The 21,066-nt window shown below is 40.5% G+C and overlaps 1 protein-coding gene across 1 annotated transcript in view; it reads left to right on the forward strand.

Moving 5' to 3' along the window:
* LOC145390849 (ionotropic receptor 25a-like) overlaps positions 1 to 2,697 on the forward strand; it is a 22,622-nt gene extending 19,925 nt beyond the window's left edge. The window contains exons 5-8 of the mRNA XM_080265589.1: positions 118 to 418; positions 772 to 992; positions 1,300 to 1,514; positions 2,601 to 2,697. Coding sequence (XP_080121715.1) covers positions 118 to 418; positions 772 to 992; positions 1,300 to 1,514; positions 2,601 to 2,697 — 834 coding nt within the window. The remainder of the gene's footprint in view (positions 1 to 117; positions 419 to 771; positions 993 to 1,299; positions 1,515 to 2,600) is intronic.
* Positions 2,698 to 21,066: the final 18,369 nt, after the last annotated feature.

Raw genomic sequence — 21,066 nt, forward strand, 5'->3', positions numbered from 1 at the left:
CCTTCTCACAAATTACTCATCATAGTATATTGTTGTAAAGATTAATCTTTTATGAAATACATCCCGACATACATTGTTCTACTGTTCATCAATATATTTCATAAAAACACATTTCAGGAAGTGGAGTTTAGTCCGGGACCATTTTACATGGATATAACCAGAAGCCAGGGGATAGACTACACTCAGTTTGTGTTTGTAGGAAATTATCAAATTCTCGCTGCCCGAGGTCGACCTGAAGTGGACCCATGGGGCTTCCTGCTGCCTCTTAGACCAAAGGTTTGGGTGGCTGTGATGACAGCACTGTTGGTAGTATGCTCTGTGATGCTGCTTCTGTCTTTCTGCCTTCCCACTCATATACAAGAACCACGCATGAAAGATACCAACGCCTTCAACTGTGTGCGAGTTCTTTTGCAAGAAGGTAACTAGTGTTTGCCATGTTGTGGTTTACACTGAGTAAGTTTAGATTAACTTTGGAGGGATTATGACAGATTAGATGAAGTGGGAACGGCTGAATTAATGTAGGCAGCATCCAGGCTCATTAACTTCCGAACTAGTCAATTTTTCTCTGTGAGAATACCAAAAGAGCCAGGTGTTTCGCTAACATAGTTTCATGATGCTCAACCAATGTCTTGAGTTAGATGATGCTTAATTTCATCTTAGTAATATCAACCTACTGTAACCATTACTTTTATTTCACCAAAGCTGCCGGAAACGCGCCATCAAATATTTAGGTGATCCATATCTTTTGCTTGACTAAATTTTGTCTTCCAGATATAAAGACAACTAAGAGTCGATGGTGGTGGGAGCGTGTGATGCTGGGGGTGTGGATGCTGATGATGGTGGTGCTGACACAGAGCTATGTCGGCAACCTCATGTCCCTCCTGGCAGTCAGATACATAGACCAACCCTATCAGAGACTTGAAGACGTCCTGGACAACCCTGATGTTGGGATAATTATTGCTCCAGACACTTTCATCATTAAATATATTGATGTGAGTGGTTGTTTCCTCAGGATAGTAAAGAATTAAGAGTATCTAATTGGTTGTCCATAATGCGATACTTTAACTGATATGCTGTTAGTTAATTGCGGCGTTAAAAATAATAAGCATACAAGTTTTGCCTGAAGTGATGGTTAAACTATTAATGAAATTTTCATATGTTTGATAAATAATCAAAATTTTCTTCCAGACATTTACACGGCCTTTTTTGTTTTTTCCGAATTGCTAAAAACTCGTGTTTCCAAATCCCATAAACCTATACCGTCAAGCAGACAATATGTGATAGCCTTATTATTTTCAGAGTGCCACGTCAGGTCCACTTCATGAACTGGGGAAACTGATGGGGACTAAACGGGTCGTCTACGACATGTTCGTCGAATTAGCCAACAACATGGAGACCGTCGTGAGCGCTGGCACTCACGTCATCTTTGACATGGATCTTAACTATATCAATTTGCTGCCCAAAAGCTTTTCTCTCACAGGTTGTAATATGATTGCTATAATTATTGAAATCATGTATGTTTGATATATTTTTAGGTATCCGTATTTTAGAGTGCATCAATGTATCATAGCAGTAACAAGCCAACAATATATTAATATTTAATTGCTGTCATTCTAAAATAGGATGAACACACACACACACACACACACACACACACACACACACACACACACACACACACGCTGCTGCTGAACTGGTCGTGTTACGTTATTCAGGAAATATTAACCGACTTTTACTAAGACTTTATTGAGTAAAATAGTCAGGATATTTAAGTTAAAAGAATTGAGGCCCTGCACGCTAAAAGAGACAAAGCGCCATACCATCAGAAACCTGTTTTTTTTTTTTTTTTTTTTTTTTTTACCAGCTGTTCCTTCAAACACTACCCTATGACCGCACAAAATCGCTTTGCTCATTTCAGACTTTCACTCTTACCTCAGTAATCAGAAATGAGCAAACCGACTTTGTGCAGTCATAGGGTAGTGTTTGAGAGCAGCTGGTGGAAAAGAAGAGGATTCAACTGGCATGGCGCTTTGCCCCGTGTGGCGTGCATGGCGTCAATTATTCTTCTCAACTCACATGGATCATAAAGGAAGATACTCACTAGAGACTGAATGTTTCACGATGGGAAGTTTCGAGAACTCTCTTTCCCTTCCCAGTTGTCTGCCATCAGTTAGAATATATTAAATTTTATCACGGCTACTACACCTGACAAACTGGTTGATTAAAGTACCATATAAGAGGAGAAAATAAAACCGTTTACCTCTAATTGGTGCTTTTATTAAAATAAACTATATGAGTAGTGCTGGAGCAGTCATTATGTTACTACTCCACTTGTTACAATTTCCACTTGAAATTGATAATGTTAGGCAGCAGAGAAAGATACAGACACTGACGGATGTAACAAAAATGAGGATTTCATGGTCATTTGACAAGAGGCAAGGCGGTAATTAATCAAAAACGACTCTCAGGCAAATGTAAAACACTGCCTGGCATTTCAAAATAAAAAGCATCTTTCATGTCCGTAAAAGGAACACTTCAGTAGTTTTCTAATAATATGTCTCCGTTTATGTATTAATAAAATCTAGTAATTCTTTTTGCAGGTCGTTGCGATTTTTACCTTTCACGGAGCGTCTACGCAACCACCCCTCTGGCCATGGTGACTCAGAAGAACAGCCTCTTTTTCCCGAGGATAAATAAATTGCAAGTGCCTAAGTTTAGTAATATAAGCAGTAACGTGCAACAGATAAAATTTTGTTTCTGTTTAATTCTTCTTAAAAATACAAATAAAAACGTAACAAATATTTATAGACTGGTCCTTTTCACAGCAGGGCTTTGAGTATATGATATATTTACATATATACATACATAGATACACTGAGATGTCTTGGAAGAGCAGACGAGAGCTCAGTATGTCACCTTTCATTTCTCTTAGCGAGTTATTCTTCACATACAGACATTTTACTCTCTTCTTGTGGTTAGATCGTACCCGTTGGTGGAATCAGGGCTGTACGATAAATGGATGAAGTACTCAGAAGCCAACTCCACCATGTGCAAGAACCCTCCCAGGATTATCACCGTCACCACCATTCTCTCACTCACCAGCCTTTGGGTAAGCCATAATAGTAACCTCCTTCATTACTGAAAATAAGATAAATTTACCTCAATGTAATTTTTATCCCCCTCAATCTGATATCGTATTTTATCATTACACCCAGACGATTTTATTCTGTTCGTGAGGGATTTTTTTTTTATTTGGGAGGCTGATCATAGCTTTCATTAACCCATTACTACGAGAGTAATGTGAAAAAATAAATAATAAGCTTCATTTGAGTAAGGTGGTGAAAAACTTGGATGTTGTTATCGAGAAAGGAGCATCTTTAATATCTCGTAGGTAAGTATGTACTGTATCACATTTAATTATGCAGGTAGGTATATCGGATGAAAATAAAAGACCACAGTAAAACCTATCTTTCATAATTACGAATCTAGCCACGTATGTTTGACACTCCCCCCCCCCTCCATAATCCCACGGTATATTTTGGTTCAGAGTGAACTTGACTTCATATCAGGTACACTGAAGTGGCCTATGCTGAAGTGTTAGGACAGTTGTCGGTGGGTGCTGGAGAGACACACGAGTTATGGACAAAGTTTATGAATCTCCACATCGTCCTACAGGAAGTAGTTTACTCTGATATTATCTGAGTGTAAAACCAGATTAAACGTCAAGGCAATACAAGAATATGAGATAGTAAAAATAATTCAGTCCCTACCGTGGCCTCAAGATCAGTTCGAAATAAATAATAATTATAATAGGTCTTTTATAGACATATATGTGTGACGTCGTAAGAACTGACTACGCATGTAAAAGGGATATTATTAGTTTAGTCCATTAATGAAAGGATTACTGCCCAACATCCCGCGAAATCCATTTTCAGGGCATGTTTGCTGTGTTTGGGTGTGGGTTCACAGTGGCTGTTGTGGTGCTGGTGATGGAGCTGGTGTGTGTAGGAGCCAGGTGGGGCCATAAGGGTTAGTTGGCCACCTCATACACACACCACTATCACCATCACTGACCACACACATCACCATTCCTGACAGCGCTCGTCACATGAATTACTTCATTTTAAGTTTGATAAAGAAAGCAGTGCATACTAATCAGTTAAATGAATGCACAAATATTTTAGAAATATATATAAAATTATACAAATAGCAATGTATAAGAGTTGTTTCCAGTATCACTTACGGCAGAGTTTCCTCATGGGTATCACTTTTACCGTTTGTGTAAGAATATACAGTATATTAATAAATTTCAGAAGTCTTTTTTTGTTTTTAATAACCCATTGCCCATGCAGTAAAGATAGTGACTAAGTATACACGTGCTGCAACATTATATTCCGCGTGACAGTATCTTCTACCATCGAGGGTAAGGCTATGTAGTCGCACTTGTCTGTGTCTGTCTCTTCAGGGAATTATGTAGCACTAATGGGAGGATGTTCATGAAAATATAGGGACATGTCCCTAGTAACCCAGATGATCTATTTGCTTTAGTAGATCTGTCTAGCTGATCTCTTGGAGTAGGTGAATTGTCATGGGATACTGAGAGGGGAGGAGGATGTGTTCACTGACTGATGTGGTGAGAGAGGAGAGGGGGTGTTTACTTGAAGGTGCAGTGAGAGGGAGAGGGGAAGGTAGTCACTAGCTGGCGTAGTGAGAGGGGATGTGAAGGTAGTCACTGTTTATGTCAGGGCCCCAGGAGGCCGGTCAGCATTCTGAAATCAGCTGTTGCTCCAGGTTGTAAGATATCACATTCCATCCTCAACTTCCAGTACACTTTGATTGTGAGTCATGTGGCACTTTGTTGCTGTTAGTCAAATGGTACCATGTTAGTCATACGGTGCAGTGTTGTTGTTAGTGGTACGGTACCGTGTTAATGTTTATAAAATAGCACCGTGTTGCTGTTGGCGATCTAATACTGTACCGTGTTGCTGTAAGTGATATTGTACCGTGTTGCTGTTAGTGACGGTACCGTGTTGTTATTAGTCATAATGTAATGCGTTCCTGTTAGTAATTTTGTGCCTCCATTGACCGAGCAATGTAACATTATCTGGGAGACATGTATTAGTACTTTAACACTTTATACTGACAACTATAAATCAAGATAGTTTTCACGTTTTTAATATTCTCTGATGCATAAGTTTCAGATACCGAACATGAAAGCATAGCGATTGTCACAATCAACCTCTATGACGGAACGACATATCGTTTCCCAAAGGTAATTAGTAACTTTTATTAAATTAACTTCCGACGTTTTTCGTGCTTACTGATCGATAAATTTCAGACAGCATGAAAAACACCGAATATCTCTGGGTCAACAGGAAATAAGCCAAAAAAAAAAAAAATACTATGTAGTGGCAACGGTGTCTTTTCTTTTGAGACTAGTTTATGGCATTTTTTTGTTGCTTTTAGACTAATTTTGTTTAAAAACAGATTTTTGTTATCACACGCTTTATTTTCGGGGAGGACAATCGTTTTTTGGTTTAGACTTACTTTTTCTGGTTTACGATCTGTTTGTTGTTAAATAATCTGTTTGTGTTATAAGAACTTGTTTGTTTTATATTAGTTTTTGTTGTTCCTTAGAAAGTTGGTGGGGTCTTCATTTCTCAAAGGAGTAAGTGATGCTTGTGGTACCCATGGATCATTTTTCCTTTATAACCCGTAACACAGAGCCTGATAAATTAGTCTGGTGTTGCCAGCTAACCTGCCTCTAAGTACCAACTTGGCTCTTGATTAGATATTTGTTTCTGTTGCTGAAAAGTTTAGTTTCTGTTGGTCTGAGGTTTGTCTGTGTTGCTTCAATTTTTTTCTGTTACAGATTTATTTCTTGTGCTTTGAGATGAGCTTCTGTTTCTTTAAGGTTTGTATCTGTCACTTACATCTTCGATTCTTATTCGTTGAGGTTTGTTTCTGTTGCTTAGTTTTTATTCGGTTGCGTAGAGAATTGTTTTTGTTGTTTAAAGACTTGTAGAAATACTTGGTACTGTTGTTTCTTGACCCATTTCATCCTATTCTTGGTTTTTATAACCTATTGCTTTGTTATGCTCATTCCTCATCAACCTGTTACAGTTTCCCACATCTTTCATGGGGTGGAGATATCACTTATAGGTTGTGTCGTGGGTCTTTCTCGAGATATGGAGCAGATAACCAGTTAAGTTCTAGGCACAGTCCATCCTAGGCAGGCTTCAAGTCACGATCTATTTTTCAGACATTTTTTTTTTACTCAATGGGGCTCATTACAGAATATATATTATGGATTAGAAACAATTGCCGAACTGTGCCAATGTAGGCATAATATAACACAGTACTGTATGTAACAATATAGCTATAAGTAACAATATGTAAAACAGGTAGTTATGTCCGAGTTCTCCAAGAAGAGTTACAGAACACATCCTCTTACTCAACTAGGAATGTCATTCCACATAATGTATATCCACAACCTTTGTTGTCGCAGAGCATCAAGAATTCTTAACCATACGATGTATCTCAAACTTCGTCGTAGGCCGGACAAACAAGAATTTCATGACGTATCCAAACACGTGGAGTAACCAGCCCTAGTCAGTTAGTCCACGTGATAAGATATTTACCCTACACATCCTCCCCGCGCTCTATATAATGTCGGAGAGATTCCCTTCAGATCAGAAGGGAGTTAGAGAGAGAAAGGGGAGAGAAGGGCTGGTGAGAAGGTCCGATGTTAGTATCACGCTCTAGTAAACTGTAGCCGACCTTTTTGTATAACTTTGTGCAATATCTTTGTAACCCATGAGTGCTGTAGCTCACCTCGTTGACACTACGTCTCACTTCTTAATTCTGGCTGAGCTTAACGATCCATAATCAAGTGCCCTATCTCACTACAAGTACCTGTAACCACGCTATCGGGATTGGTGGCCAGATAACATTCTCTGTATAATTACACCCCTCGACTACGTCTCACTTACATTGGTGAGCAGAGGCAAAAAGGAACCTACTACCCTCTCTTACATTGGTGAGCAGCAGTAAAAACAAACCTACTACCCTCACATACATTGGTGAACAGCGGTAATAACAAAATAACTACGATAAACTACGCCACTCGAGACGTGGCGAGCGGCGAAAATGAACCACAATCAAGCTATGCCATTACGAGTAAAGTACGACGAGCTACGCCTTACGAGTAAACTACGACAAACTACGCCTTACGAGTTTACACAACCGCTACAACAGTAAACTACGATATCTACCTCACTACGTTCACTGAGAGTAGTGGTGAGCTGTAAACGAAGCCTATTAACATCTCAGTCATAGCAATCTATGACTACTCTCTATTTGGCGACTTCACGTCAAACAAAAAACAAGCAAGCAAAGCAGAGTGAGAGCCGGCGTCGCATCAGCGCAGCCTAACTTTGTCCCTAATCTCTCCTAAACGACAACTCCACGATTACGAGAAATGATATCAAAGATAAACTCCGTCGATCAACAACTCTACAGGCCTTCAAGTTAATCTCAGCGAGTAAGGAAAATCACACACTATACGTGAACAAGGAAAGTTTGTAAGGAGGAAGTGAATCTCTGTGCTGACCCAGCTTCAGGACATTTTCTCCCTCCTTGAACCAACACCACCCTCCATCACGATCCCCACCTTCTCCACAACGATCCCCACCATCAACTTGACCACCACCCCTACCACAATGAGGCAAGCAGGTCAGCAGTGTCATCATTTGCTCAAGTCGTCATAACCCGTCAATCAGTCAGAGTGCCTGACAACACCAGCCTGCCATCCTATGCCTACCTGCCAGCCTGTCTACCTACTCTAGCAACGACACCAAGTGCTGACGCTGTTATACCAGGACCTGACCTACCTCAACCAAACGCTAAGTGACGTGTGTGACATCTGACCTCCACCACCAGGAAAAGGAGAGAGAGTCTTGACCCCAGATGTAATCAACAATCAACAAACACCACGACTGTATCTCCATTGCTATTCTAGTGAGTTGGTTTATTCTAACCAAGGCTGTATTAGTTAACACTTCACCACTTACATAACTATCCTTAAAATACTATCACTTAGTTAACGAACCAAGCAAATATATATATATATATATATATATCTATATATATATATATATATATATATATATATATATATATATATATATATATATATATATATATATATATATATATAATATATCTATCTATCTATCTATCTATCTATCTATATATATATATATATATATCATAAATATTACTAACTACACAGTGAAAGACAATTACACAATTTACACTTACATATGTGTTTTATAATTTCAATTTTATAAGCAATCAAGAGAAACGTAAAATATGATTCATTGTGTAATCCCCTTATGCTAAGTAAAGTTCCACAATTAGTGCCCAAAGGATCAACATTAACAGTGACAAATACCCAGACACAAACACCAGAAGACGATCAACAAAATATAAATTCTGAAACACCATCAGAAACACAAGAACAAGCGGAAAACCAGACTCAGGAAACAAAACACACATTAGATAAAGAACAGCAAACAGATGGAACTGACGCTGAAGTAATTGACGATGACACTTGGTCAGGAATTTCAGATGTAGATAGTGAACTTTATAAAAATTCGCTTCCATTTTACTGTAACTTAGACCATACAGTATTAAGATCAGGAAAAACACATAAATTGCCTGTAAATGACGATTGCAAGAAAAACACGGTAAAGATGACTAATTTAGATGAAGCAAGTACTAGTGGAGTACCTTCTCCACAAAATCCCAGTAATAAGCCACTTCCAGTGTATATTTGTCATAAAGACAATGAACTACCAAAATTCTCTAGTACGGAAAAAGACAAGATCGACATAAACACGCTTATTGAACAATGTCAGCAGTATTTCATTAGGAGACACATTACAGTTGAGAAAGGAAAAATAACTGTTTTTTTTTTTTCAGCTAGAATAAACCAAGAACGATGCCCAGAGAGCAATCTGCTATGGTCAAACAAGCTGTTGAGAGCTTCAACATTTGAGCAGTTTAAGACAGAATTCCTTAGGAAATTCTCTGGAGGCAAGACTATTCTTGGTGGTAATATCCCAGAAATACACAAAACTGTAGCCCTAAATAGGCAAACACACTCAGGCTCAGATCTAGGGGAGATTACAACAGATATTTTCACCATTAAGAAGACCCTTTTATCTACCCTAGAAAACTCAGACTGGGTCACAGAGGATGGTAATATATCACCAGTGCATGTCGTTGACATCATTGGCTACATAGCAGCTCTATGCCATTTTCCTGACAGGATAATAAAAATCTCATAAACCATCCCATATAATCCAGGGACGAGTTTACTCGATTTCATTTATGAGGTGGCATTAAACTGCAGTAAAGCTGGCGTGACTGACACATCACAGACAAACATTCTCTGCCAAACCAAACAGATGCTATCGAGACAGGCTCTGTATATATGACAGCCGAGTGAATTGGTTTTATGTATCAAGATCATGAATTGCCAACACATCACATAAGTAAGTTTCGTTGTCGTTCGTAGAAAAAAATAATTAAACTAGCAAGAGCCACGAAAAAGATAAAGTTCCCTTTCATGTAATTTCGTCTGCGTCTCTCTTATAAACGGGCGAAAGTAGAAAAGTGTGATATCTGTGCTAAATATTGTTTTTGTTACCCAAAGCTGGGCCGAACAAACAGCAGAATGAAGTGAGGCAAGAGACGTGAGATCTGATGTGTGCTGTCAGTTATATGACCTCTGAATAAAGTAAGCATTTAAATCCCAAAGCCACAATTACATTGAGATTTTCAAGACACCGCGTATTTGATAAGTCTATACACCTAGACTGCTTCCCCCAACGAAAGGGAGGCAGCCGAGACAGGACGACACACTCCCAATTTACTCATCCACACAAACACAGACTGTAGAACCAGTCGAGCAGGGCAGTACTTCCAAGGTGGATAGAAAGCTGATGACAGGGAGAGCTGAAGCTCCCGTTTCATCAGCCCTTGGGACTAGGTCCCGACCATCCTCTTTGCTGAACTTTTTCAGTGTCTCTGTAACACAGAGAGTAGGCCAGCATGCTCTCCAATACAAGTTTTTCTATCAACACCAGACTACATGCACAGTAAACACTACACTTCCTTTTCCAAAATTAATAAAAACATCATGGCAGCTGAACATGTGGCCTTGGAGTCCCCAGGGGGGGGGGGCTAAATGCCCCCACCTTTCGCCCCTCTCCCGGTTACGACTCGAGCTGCCTGGAACCACTGTCTGACTCTCTTCTTCATTTCTGCAACATTCGTGGCATTTCCTCTAACTTTGAGTCTGTTGAGCACCACCTCTCCTTCTCTAAACTTCCCCTTCTTTATTCTAATTGAGACTCAGTTGTCTGAGGCACTTGACAGCAGACCCTTTTCTGTATCCTACTACTTTCTCTATACTCATTTCAAAGCCAAAAGTGGCTGTTGTGTATATATATGCAACAACTTATCTTGCTCCTGTGTTCCTGAACTCGATTCTTCTGAATTCTTTACACTCTGGCTTCGGCTTTCCTGCCATTCTCTGACTAAATATATCTGCACTGTTTACTTATCGCTTTAATTCTACTGACTATCAAAAATTCTTTGGCTATCTTACTTCTACAATGGAATGCATTCTACCCATGTCTCCTTTCTCTGAAATCTCCATTCTAGGAGATTTCAATGTTCACCACCACCTTTGGCTCTCCTCTCCTTTCACTGATCCACCTGGTGAACAAGCCTACACTTTTTCTATTCCTAAAGACTTAGAGCAGCTTGTACAGCACCCTACCTGTATCCCTGACCGGCTTGGAGAGAGCTCCAACATACTTGACCTCTTCCTTACAACTAATCCTTCTGCTTACACTGCTAATCTTTTCTCTCCATTGGGCTTCTCCGATCACAACCTTATCGCCTTAACCTGTCCTATCGTTCTGATATGGCCTGTGGACCCTCCAAAGAAACTTCGTCTGTGGCTGTGGGACTTTGGAGCTGCGATTTGGGAGGCCCTCAGGCAGTACTTTTTTATTTTCCCTTTAATGGTTATTGCTTCCATGGCCGGGAGCCATCTCAGTGTGCCCTGCATATTACGGAGGTTATTCTCTCGGGCGTGGAAGTATACATTCCTTTCTCAAATCCTTTAACTAAAGCAAGAAAGCTTTGGTTTAATCACTCTTGTTCTAATGCTGTCCGCAACAAGGAAAGGGCCTACAAAAGGTACCGGAGCCAACTCACCCCTGGATCACATCTCTTATATGTATCTGCCCGGAATCATGCTAAGTCTGTTCTTCACACTGCTAAAAATAATTTCATCGGTACTAAATGCTCTAAACTCTCCAACTCGAATTCTTCCCGCTACTCCTGGCACCTTGTCAAAAATCTTTCTAACAACTTTACCTCATCATCCTTCCCTCTTTTTGTTCTGATGGCTCTGTAGCTATTTCATCTACTGATAAAGCATATCTCTTCGCTCAGACTTTCTCTTCCAATTCCACTTTAGACGATTCCGGTGCTGTTCCTCCATCACTTCCCCCCTCTGACTTCCTCATGGCTGACATTAAAATTTCTTCAGCTGATGTATTTTCTGCCATCACAGGCCTCAATACTAAAAAGAAATATGGGCCTGATGTAGTCCCTCCTGCTATTCCCAAGAACTGTGCTTCCATGCTTACACCCCGCCTAGGCAAACTCTTTCGCCTTTGTCTTTCAACTTGTACCTTTCCTTCTTGCTGGAAGTTTGCTCTCATTCAGCCAGTCCCAAAGAAGGGTGACCATTCCCAACCCTCTAACTATAGTCCAATTTCTTTAACATCCTGAATCTCAAAAGTTTTCGAGTCAATTCTTAATAGAAAATTTTTTAAAGCATCTTTCCTATCACAACCTTCTTTCTGATCTTCAGTATGGGTTCCGTCAGGGACACTCCACTGGCGATCTTCTCACCTACCTTTCAGAATCCTGGTCGTCCTCCTTTCGGGACTTTGGCGAAAGCTTTGTCATTGCACTTGACATCTCAAAGGCTTTCGATAGAGTCTGGCATAAATCTTTAATTTCCAAACTTCCCTCTTATGGTTTCTATTCTCTATCTGTGCCTTCATCTCTAGCTTTCTTTCTGGTCGTTCTATAGCCGCTATTGTTGACGGCCATCGTTCTTCTCCTAGATCCATTAACAGTGGTGTTCCTCAGGGCTCTGTCCTATCACCAACTATCTTCCTTTTATTCATCAATGACCTTCTAAGCTGTACATCTAACCCTATCCAGTCATACGCTGATGACTCAACCTTTCACCTTTCCATTTGGTTCCTGCAATTTCCATCTCAGCAGTTACTTCAGCAAACAGTGGATGAGGCTATGGCACACCTAATGTTTGACTTGGCTCGTATCTCTGACTAGGGTAAAAATAATCTTGTTGTTTTAAACGCATCAAAGACTCAGTTTTTACACCTATCTGCCCAACAAAATCTTCCACAGGTATACCCACTAACGTTTAATAATATTCAGCTTAATCCTGCATCATCATTGAACATGCTTGGGGTTTCATTTACTCGGGACTTATCTTGGAAAGACCATATTACATCTCTTGTAAAATCTGCTTCCAAGAGATATTTTGTGCTAAACCGACTCCGTTCCTTCTTTACCCCTGCACAGTTGTTGACTCTATACAGGGGTTTTATCCGCCCATGTGTGGAGTACAACTCTCATGTGTGGGGAGGTTCCTCACATACAGCTCTTCTCAATAGGGTGGAGTCAAAGACTTTTCGTCTCATTAACTCTCCTTCTCTTACTGACTCCCTTCAATCTCCGTCTCTTTGCAGCACTGTTGCATTTTTATCTCTTTTTTATCGCTACTTCAAGGATCATTGCTCCTCTGAACTGTCTGCATGCATTCCTCCACCTCTACGACGGGCGCGTAGCACCCGTCTTACAGCAAACTCTCATCCCTTTTCTGTCCAACTCTCTAATGCAAGAGGTAACCGTAACTCCCAGTCCTTCATTTATGCAACAGGTCAACTCTGGAACTGTCTCCCTCTGTCTTTATTTCCTGCTTCCTATGATCTCCAATCTTTCAAATGCAGTGTGTCCAGGCGTCTCGAAATGATCGGATCTTGAATTTGGCTCTCTCTTGTATTTTTTGTTTCTCTTAGAAGGAACAATTTTGCGGGCTCATGGCCTTTGGTTCTTTCTTCCTCACATAAAAAAATAATAATAAGTAAATGGCATAATGCTTTCAACAGACATTAAGTCATATTTCATATTGAAAAGCTATTATCAACCTCTTTCAGAATGATAAAGTATGTTGTCCTAGGTTAGGAAAGTTATGACCAATCTATATTTCATGTGTCTTACCCAACTTTCTTGAATTAGGTTTTTTCCTTCTCGGAAAATTGCTATTACAGGCTTTAGACTTGCTTATGCTTTTTCGTAAGGTGATAAATTAAATATTTTTTGTACTTGGTTAGAATGTTTAACCAGTCTCTCTCACCTGCATCATATTTTAAAATTTTCCCAGACGAAAATGATGTAATGTGAACGAAATTAATGAAATAAAAAGATATTTCTATGCAGTGTAAGTATTTTTGTTACATAATGGTAAAGGAGTAATATGCATTGGTATAGTACATATATATATATATATATATATATATATATATATATATATATATATATATATATATATATATATATATATATATATATATATATATATCATCATCATCATCAGCCGTTTGAATATCCACTGTAGGACCGGCCTATCCCAACCGAAGTGGGGATGATACAGCCAAAATATCTCTACCAAGTGGCTTAGGCTGTCTGGTAGGGACTGTATGTACTGTAGGGTGTGAAGTGCTTGTAAGTGTAATTGTTGTGTTGGAGTGGCTTTGGATGTGTGTGTAGTCTGTGAACCAAGTGTAATCGGCCCGCGCAAGCCGACTGGGTGCAATTATACTTTTATAGTAAACGACACTGGTTCAACCACAGCACCCCTGATGTCCGCCAAGCAGTACGTGGCCAGAAGAACGCTCCCAAAGTATTTTACCCTGGCGGGGCGCGAACCCTCGCTCTCCAGTGTGCGAAAATGCTCACTTTACCACTGAGGCTCCATATATATATATATATATATATATATATATATATATATATATATATATATATATGTGTGTGTGTGTGTGTGTGTGTGTGTGTGTGTGTGTGTTTTAAATAACAGAGCGGAGGAAGGAAAAACAAATGAATAAAAAAAATAATAATCCATAAGTAAGTATTTATTGACCACAATATCCAGTTACACATACAGGATTTCAAACAACAATAAACCTTAACATGATAAACAGCACATCAGATATTGGCAAACAATTATGGTCCACAAAACAAGCGAAGTATTAAAGGGTTGATCAGTGGATCTATATAGCCTTAATGAAAGATGGAAATCACTACACTTCTGATTAGTAGCGTAACTACAATTTAACCAATCACCTTTTTTACGAAAAAAAAAAAATCCCAATGATATATCATGGTTAGAATAAGGCATACAAAATGAATTAAATATACTTTAAGTACCATAGGTTATGATAAACATTATAGTACACATTAGCCAAAACAGAAATGGACCTTATACACTATCTCCTCAAAAGGAAACTGAGCATCGTAAAGTTAAGTCTTGTACGTATGTACTGAGTCAGTGGACACATCTTCAGTACATGCAACTCTGTTTGCACAGCACCACTTGGACAGAGCCGCTCTGCTACCGGGAGACGTCCCCGTCCACGCCGATTCCAACGGCCCGTCTCAATCGCCAGATTGTGACCGATTACCCGCAGCCGACTAAATGCCATTCTGTATACCTCACTAGTTTTACCACGACATTTATAGCTCTCGTGAACTGTTAAGGTAGGGTTCAACACATTATAAATTAGCCTTCTAGAAGATGTAGAGTTAGAAATTGATTGCTTTAAAGATTCAATGCCGACTTTAACATCAACAAAATTATTAATTAAACTCTTAATATGTTTACTTGTTGGTGTGTTAGCCGCCATGATCAGCCTGACGGCGTGCAACCACGGGTCATCGGGCATACCGCGCCTCTCCCCCCACAGTCGCTGGAAAAGCTTCCTCTGCCTTGCTAGTACTAAAGATTTCAGTGGCGGGCACCCGAGTTCCACGTAACAAACGTCCGTGCACGTCGTCATACGAGCTCCCAGCAGCTGTTTAATACCCTAGTTATGCAATTTTTCCATTAGCCTCAAGTTCCCATTGAACCAGGACTCAGCCATAAAGGATGGTTGACATTAAGGCTGCTTCAAACATCTTTTTAACATAAAATGGTATGTCTATATTCTTTTCCAAAAATGACAAATTTCAGAATGTGGCACATTTTTGCTTGTGCGTAGGCGGTAATGGCGGATGACAGGGTCCCGTCGCTTGTGAACAGGCTGCCCAGATAAACATACCTGTCACACCACTGCACGACCATCTCACCAACGCAGAATGGCTCACGATCGCCCACTGACGCATGGATTGCAAAAGAACTTGGTCTTAATATTATTCACAACCATGCCATTATTTAAACAGAACTGATTCAGAAATGTAAGTTTATGTTCCATCCCACGTCGCGTTGTCGAGAGAAGAACAGTATCGTCCACAAGGACAAGGAGATGAAGCTACTGTAAAAAACCATCTGGCCCACAATTGGACTCTATCAACTTAATCATACTGTTTACAAAAATGATAAACAATAAACAAGATGCTGGGGACCCCTGTCTGACGCCGATCCTGGATGTTACAATGGCTGTCCCAATAATGCTCAAAGTAACCCCGTATATAGCCACCAGCGCTGCTAACATTCGCGACCCGCACCCCAATTCACGTAACATGCGAAACAATTTGGCGCGAGGGACCCGGTCGTATGCCATTGAAAAATCGACAAAGCAGACAAATAACTTATGCTTTCTCCTGTGGATCAAATCAATTAACAGTCTAAGTGCCACAACATGCTCAATGCAGCCCCGGCCCTCCTGACTCCCTGCCTGTTCCCGATATGGAACATACCACATAATTAACCGAATTGATTGCACGTTGTTGGAAGGACACAAGTCAAGAGTGAGAGCAGTGGAAATGAGTTATTTAAGAGGAGCTTGTGGAGTCACGTGGAGAGACAGGCTGACGAATGAGGATATAAAGGAGCGTTGTGGTGTTGATGTGGATGTGATAGGAAGCGTTGTGAGGAACACACTGAGGTGGTTTGGCCATGTGGAGAGGATGGAGGGTGAAAGACTGACGAAGAGAGTGTATGTGAGTGAGGTGGAGGGTGGAAGAGGGAGGGGGAGACCGAGGATGAGATGGAGGGATGGGGTGGAGAGGTATATGAGAGAGGGGTGTGTGAGTTGGGAGCAGGGTAGTGAAATGGCGGGGGACAGGGCGACTTGGAGGCGATTTGTTTGTGGCCACCCCAAACGGGATTGAGGCGTCTGGCAATAGATAGATAGATAGATAGATAGCACCATGTCATACAGTTTTGCCAAACAATTTATGATATTTATCCCACGGTAATTCTTGTGTCCTCTGTTCATAAAATATCTGTAACAGTTAGACTTGAACAGCTGTGGGTTGAAATTTGGAGGGAAACAACTCTGGGGAAGCGAGTTCGGGGAATGAAAGAATTATGATAGGCAGAAGTTCTGCAATATGGCTGAGTGACATTTCAGTCATCAGCACTACCAGATGCCTGTGTAGCACGAGGGAAGGCATGGAGAAGTGGCACCATGGACGCAACTTCGTTTGAGCATTTGCCAAAAAAATATCTGTAAAATAATGCAAGGGAGGCAACATTCCTTCTTACTTGCAGGGGAGGTATTTTATTTGTAATGGCAGGGTTGTTAATGAGTCTAACAGCTTTGTTCTGAATTTTGTATAGTTGTTATAATGCAACCTCTCCACATCCATTCCACAAGGGTGAGCAATATTCAAGCTGAGAGTGCACATGACCCTTATAAATTATAGCAATCTGCTCATCAGCGAAGAAGTTACAGACTCTATACAATAATCCAAGTTTCTTTGAGGCGGTTTTAGCAAGTCACATGAGAGGTCCAGCTGAGGGCATTGTTAAGTGAGACGCCAAGAAATTCAATACTTTTGGAGATGGGAATATTAATAGCACTGAAGGCAATGAACGAATCTGGCAATATCTGTCTATTAGTAAACTGTAGGTATTTAGTTTTACTAGCATTAAAAGAGACAAGGTTGTTTTGTCCCCATTCACTGATCGTAGATAAATCTTGATTGATGGAGATGGCTGTACTGAGTTGAGAGGTAGAGATATTAGACTTTGAAAATGGGTGTCTGAGTGTGAATAAACTATGTTGTGTTGAGTCATCTGCATATAAGTGAATGGGATTGTGGGTGACAGATAAGAGATCATTAATATGAACCAGGAATAGGGTTAGCACCAGAACTGATCCCTGCGGCATGCCCGTGTTAAATGAGTGGAAACTGGAATATACATCATCTACTCTTACTCTTATTTTCCTGTCACTAAGATATGAAGAAATCAAAGAAACAAAAGACGTTAGTCCATAGCAAGGGAGTTTGGACAGCAGGGAACGGTGCCGTACTGTCGAAAGCTTTAGAGATATCAAGAGCTACTGCATGAGTTTCTCAATGTAGATCAATTGATTGATGGATGGTATGAGTTAGGAGATTGAGTGGCGGAAACCATATTGTCTATCACTAATTAAGTTGTTGGATTCAAGATGTTTAACAATGTGCTTATTAATTAAAGCTTCAAATACCTTACCAAGAGAAGATGTGACAGCTATTGGTCTGTAATCAGAGGGGTCAGACGAACTTCCTTTCTTCGGAATTGGGTGGATATTGGCTTCTTTCCATGAATTTGGGAATAAAGAAGTTCGTATGCATAGTCTGAATAATTTAGCTAGAACAGAGGCAAGTTCAGGGGAACACTTTCTCAAAACAATTGGCGGAATTCCATCTGGGCCTGGAGCTTTGTTGGTAGGTAAATTGTCTAGGATGGATTTTACGTATCTTGTCCGTATTTTAAGTGGGGCAATTTCGGGAGAGTCAAGTTCTAGTACTGGGACATTCTGGCTGGTATCGTGTATGGTAGAGTTTCTGGCAAATGTACTGGCAAAGATATCTGCTTTCCCACGCGGGTCATTTGTAATGTTGCCATCTGAAGATTTTAGTGGGGGAATGGAAGATGACTTGTTAAAGTTATTATTGAAATAATTAAGAGTTGACAGAATATTCTATTGTCATTAGAGCTGTTAAGTAGTTTTGATGCTTACCTTTGAAGAAAGTTTGATTTAGCTAGATTTAAAACAGCTTTTGCATGATTTCTAGCAATTTTAAATTGGGAGAGTGATTCAGATGTTTTCGATTTTAAGTAAGAGTTATATGCAAATGACTTTTGGAGTGTTGCTCTGACACAGTTGCCATCAAACCGTTTTGGAGAGTTCGATCTTTTAGTGAACTGTTGACTTGGTATGAATAAATTCATACCAGCTAGTATTAAGTCGTAAATGTGGGACTGGGTAGAATTGGAAAATCATAATAAAAATGCAGTATGGAATAAAATCCATTTTCCTTCGAATATCATGTCATGAAGCTTATCAGACACCCTGACGTATGTGTTGGTAACAATGCTTGGAAGATTAGGGAAGTCTAAGTTTCGTATGACAGTCTTGTGGTTTTAGTTACACATGAATTGGGGGAAAAAACTTAGCAACCTAACTTTCCTCTTCAAGAAAATGTACAGTTGCAGACATATCAAACAGAAACACCCCGTCCACCAGCGAGGTGCTGTATTGCTCTTCGCATCTGGTATCACTGACAGTTGTGGAACTTCACCAGGTTTCGTTCGGTCGCTAGGACAACCCGAGCGTGGTGATCATTGTCTCTGTCCATAGTTATCAGTGGTAATACAATATATAAGCAATATTCCGCCAGAAAATATACTGATAAGAGCATGTCATGATTATGGTAGGTTTCTTAAAATTATGTAACACAATACACCCTCTACATAATAGCAGTTATTATGAATGAAAGCAGTGATAAGAAACAGGGAAGTGAGCATGGATGTGAAAAGTTACTACATGACAGTATTGTGATACCACCTCTAACGTATGGAAGTGAAGCCTGGACGTTGTTGGAAGGACACAAGTCAAGAGTGAGAGCAGTGGAAATTAGTTATTTAAGAGGAGACTGTGGAGTCTCATTTAGAGACAGGCTGACAATTGAGGATATAAAGGAGCATTGTGGTGTGGATGTGGATGTGAATGAAGGGTTAGGAGGAACACACTGGGGTGGTTTGGCCATGTGGAGAGGATGGGGGGTGGGAGACTGACAAGGAGAGTGTATGTGAGTGAGGTGGAGGGGGCGAGAGGAAGGGGGAGGCCGAGGATGAGATGGAGGGATGGGGTGGAGAGGTATATGAGAGAGAGGTGTGTGAGTTGGGATCAGGGCAGTGAAATGGCGGGGGACATGGCGACGTGGAAACGATTTGTTTGTGGCCACCCCGTAAGGGATTGAAGCGCCTGGCAATAGATAGACAGATAGATGAATGACATGGATTTCATGAGTGGTTTAGTTTCGTGTCATGAACCATGCAACTGTTAACAGTTCATCATGTCATGTTATCAGCTTCCCCACGACTATCAGTGAATAGAGAATTATCTTGACGCCTATCCTCATTACCATTAACCTGATATTGGTAAACCTCTGAAATCGAAGCAAGTTCACCATATACTTGAGGTTGCGCCACAGGAGGCGTCAGGGTGGGAGTGGGGAACATGGGACAGGAGAAGGGACGTGGGTGAGGTTGAGGGCAGTAGTGGTCGAACTGGGGGCTAGAGGAGAGGGGTGATCGGGTAGGGGACAGTGGACTTTGGTAGACGGCAGAAACTTCAATGGGAGGGACTGATTTCGAGGTGATGACTGGGCCAAATCATTGTTTCATGGAGAACATGGAATTTTACAGTCAGACCAGGAAACGGTATGTTGACGTTGCCATGTGTTGTAATTGACCGTCATGGTTTGTAACAGTTCACGACACGCATTCCACTGGGTGGCTCAATAACCCTGTAATATGAGTATGTGACTATTTGTTAATTTGCAAAATATATAACACGTCCCTAAAGTTTGTCAGATGTTGCAGTTGTTGTCACAGTGATTGGGAATTACTCTTGTAGCCTATCGCGTAGTATCATCATGGAAGACGACTGATATTGCAAACATAGTAGGGATAGGCCTCTGTAGATTTTTCCTTTATCACCAATAAAATTGAACAGTCTGACAGTAATGATGGTCCCTATGGTTTTCATTAATATCTGTATGGCACTGATGTAAAATAAACGTGGATTTACTTAACCCAGATTTATATTGCCGTTTTCTGTATGCCGTGTTTGACTGTTGATTTCTCACATTGCCAGTGGTTGTTTCTCATGTTTGGGTTCATACTGAGCAACTGTCATATGCCCCAAGCATTCCTTCACAAATCCTTGGGCTAATAATGGAGGAACAAGGTTGTAATATCTGCAGTTACCCAGTCTAGGCACGTGCATATTACATCAACAATGCCATTAGTTACAGAAGTCGCTTGTAATAAATGTAAACATACACTTTATCTGCAGTGTGTTTTGTTATGCTAAACAACAGAGTAGCGTTCACACTGTATGAAACTGACAGCATAAAGTTAGATATGAGGACAAGTGTCCATTATCCTGTTCACGGAGAGCAGCTACTGAGCCATATATCTCAGCAGTGTCCGAACATGGAGCTGTTGCCCTGGCTGAGTAACAATATGCAATCCATTCAAGAAGACAGGTGATCCACTGTCGTTGATGTATGAACATGTGATCCACTGTTCATGGTGTAGCAGTCATTACGGCCATCTCCCCTCCCCATCATATCCATGCCTGAGTGCACGCAGTTGTCGGGAAGAGGGAGGGGCGAACAGTGAAGTGGATACTGAGTTTACGAGTCAGATTATTTTTTTGT

The sequence above is a fragment of the Coenobita brevimanus genome, chromosome 16 (assembly GCF_032717465.1).
Source record: "Coenobita brevimanus isolate Jiangsu-jjx chromosome 16, ASM3271746v2, whole genome shotgun sequence".
NCBI classification, from domain to species: domain Eukaryota; kingdom Metazoa; phylum Arthropoda; class Malacostraca; order Decapoda; family Coenobitidae; genus Coenobita; species Coenobita brevimanus.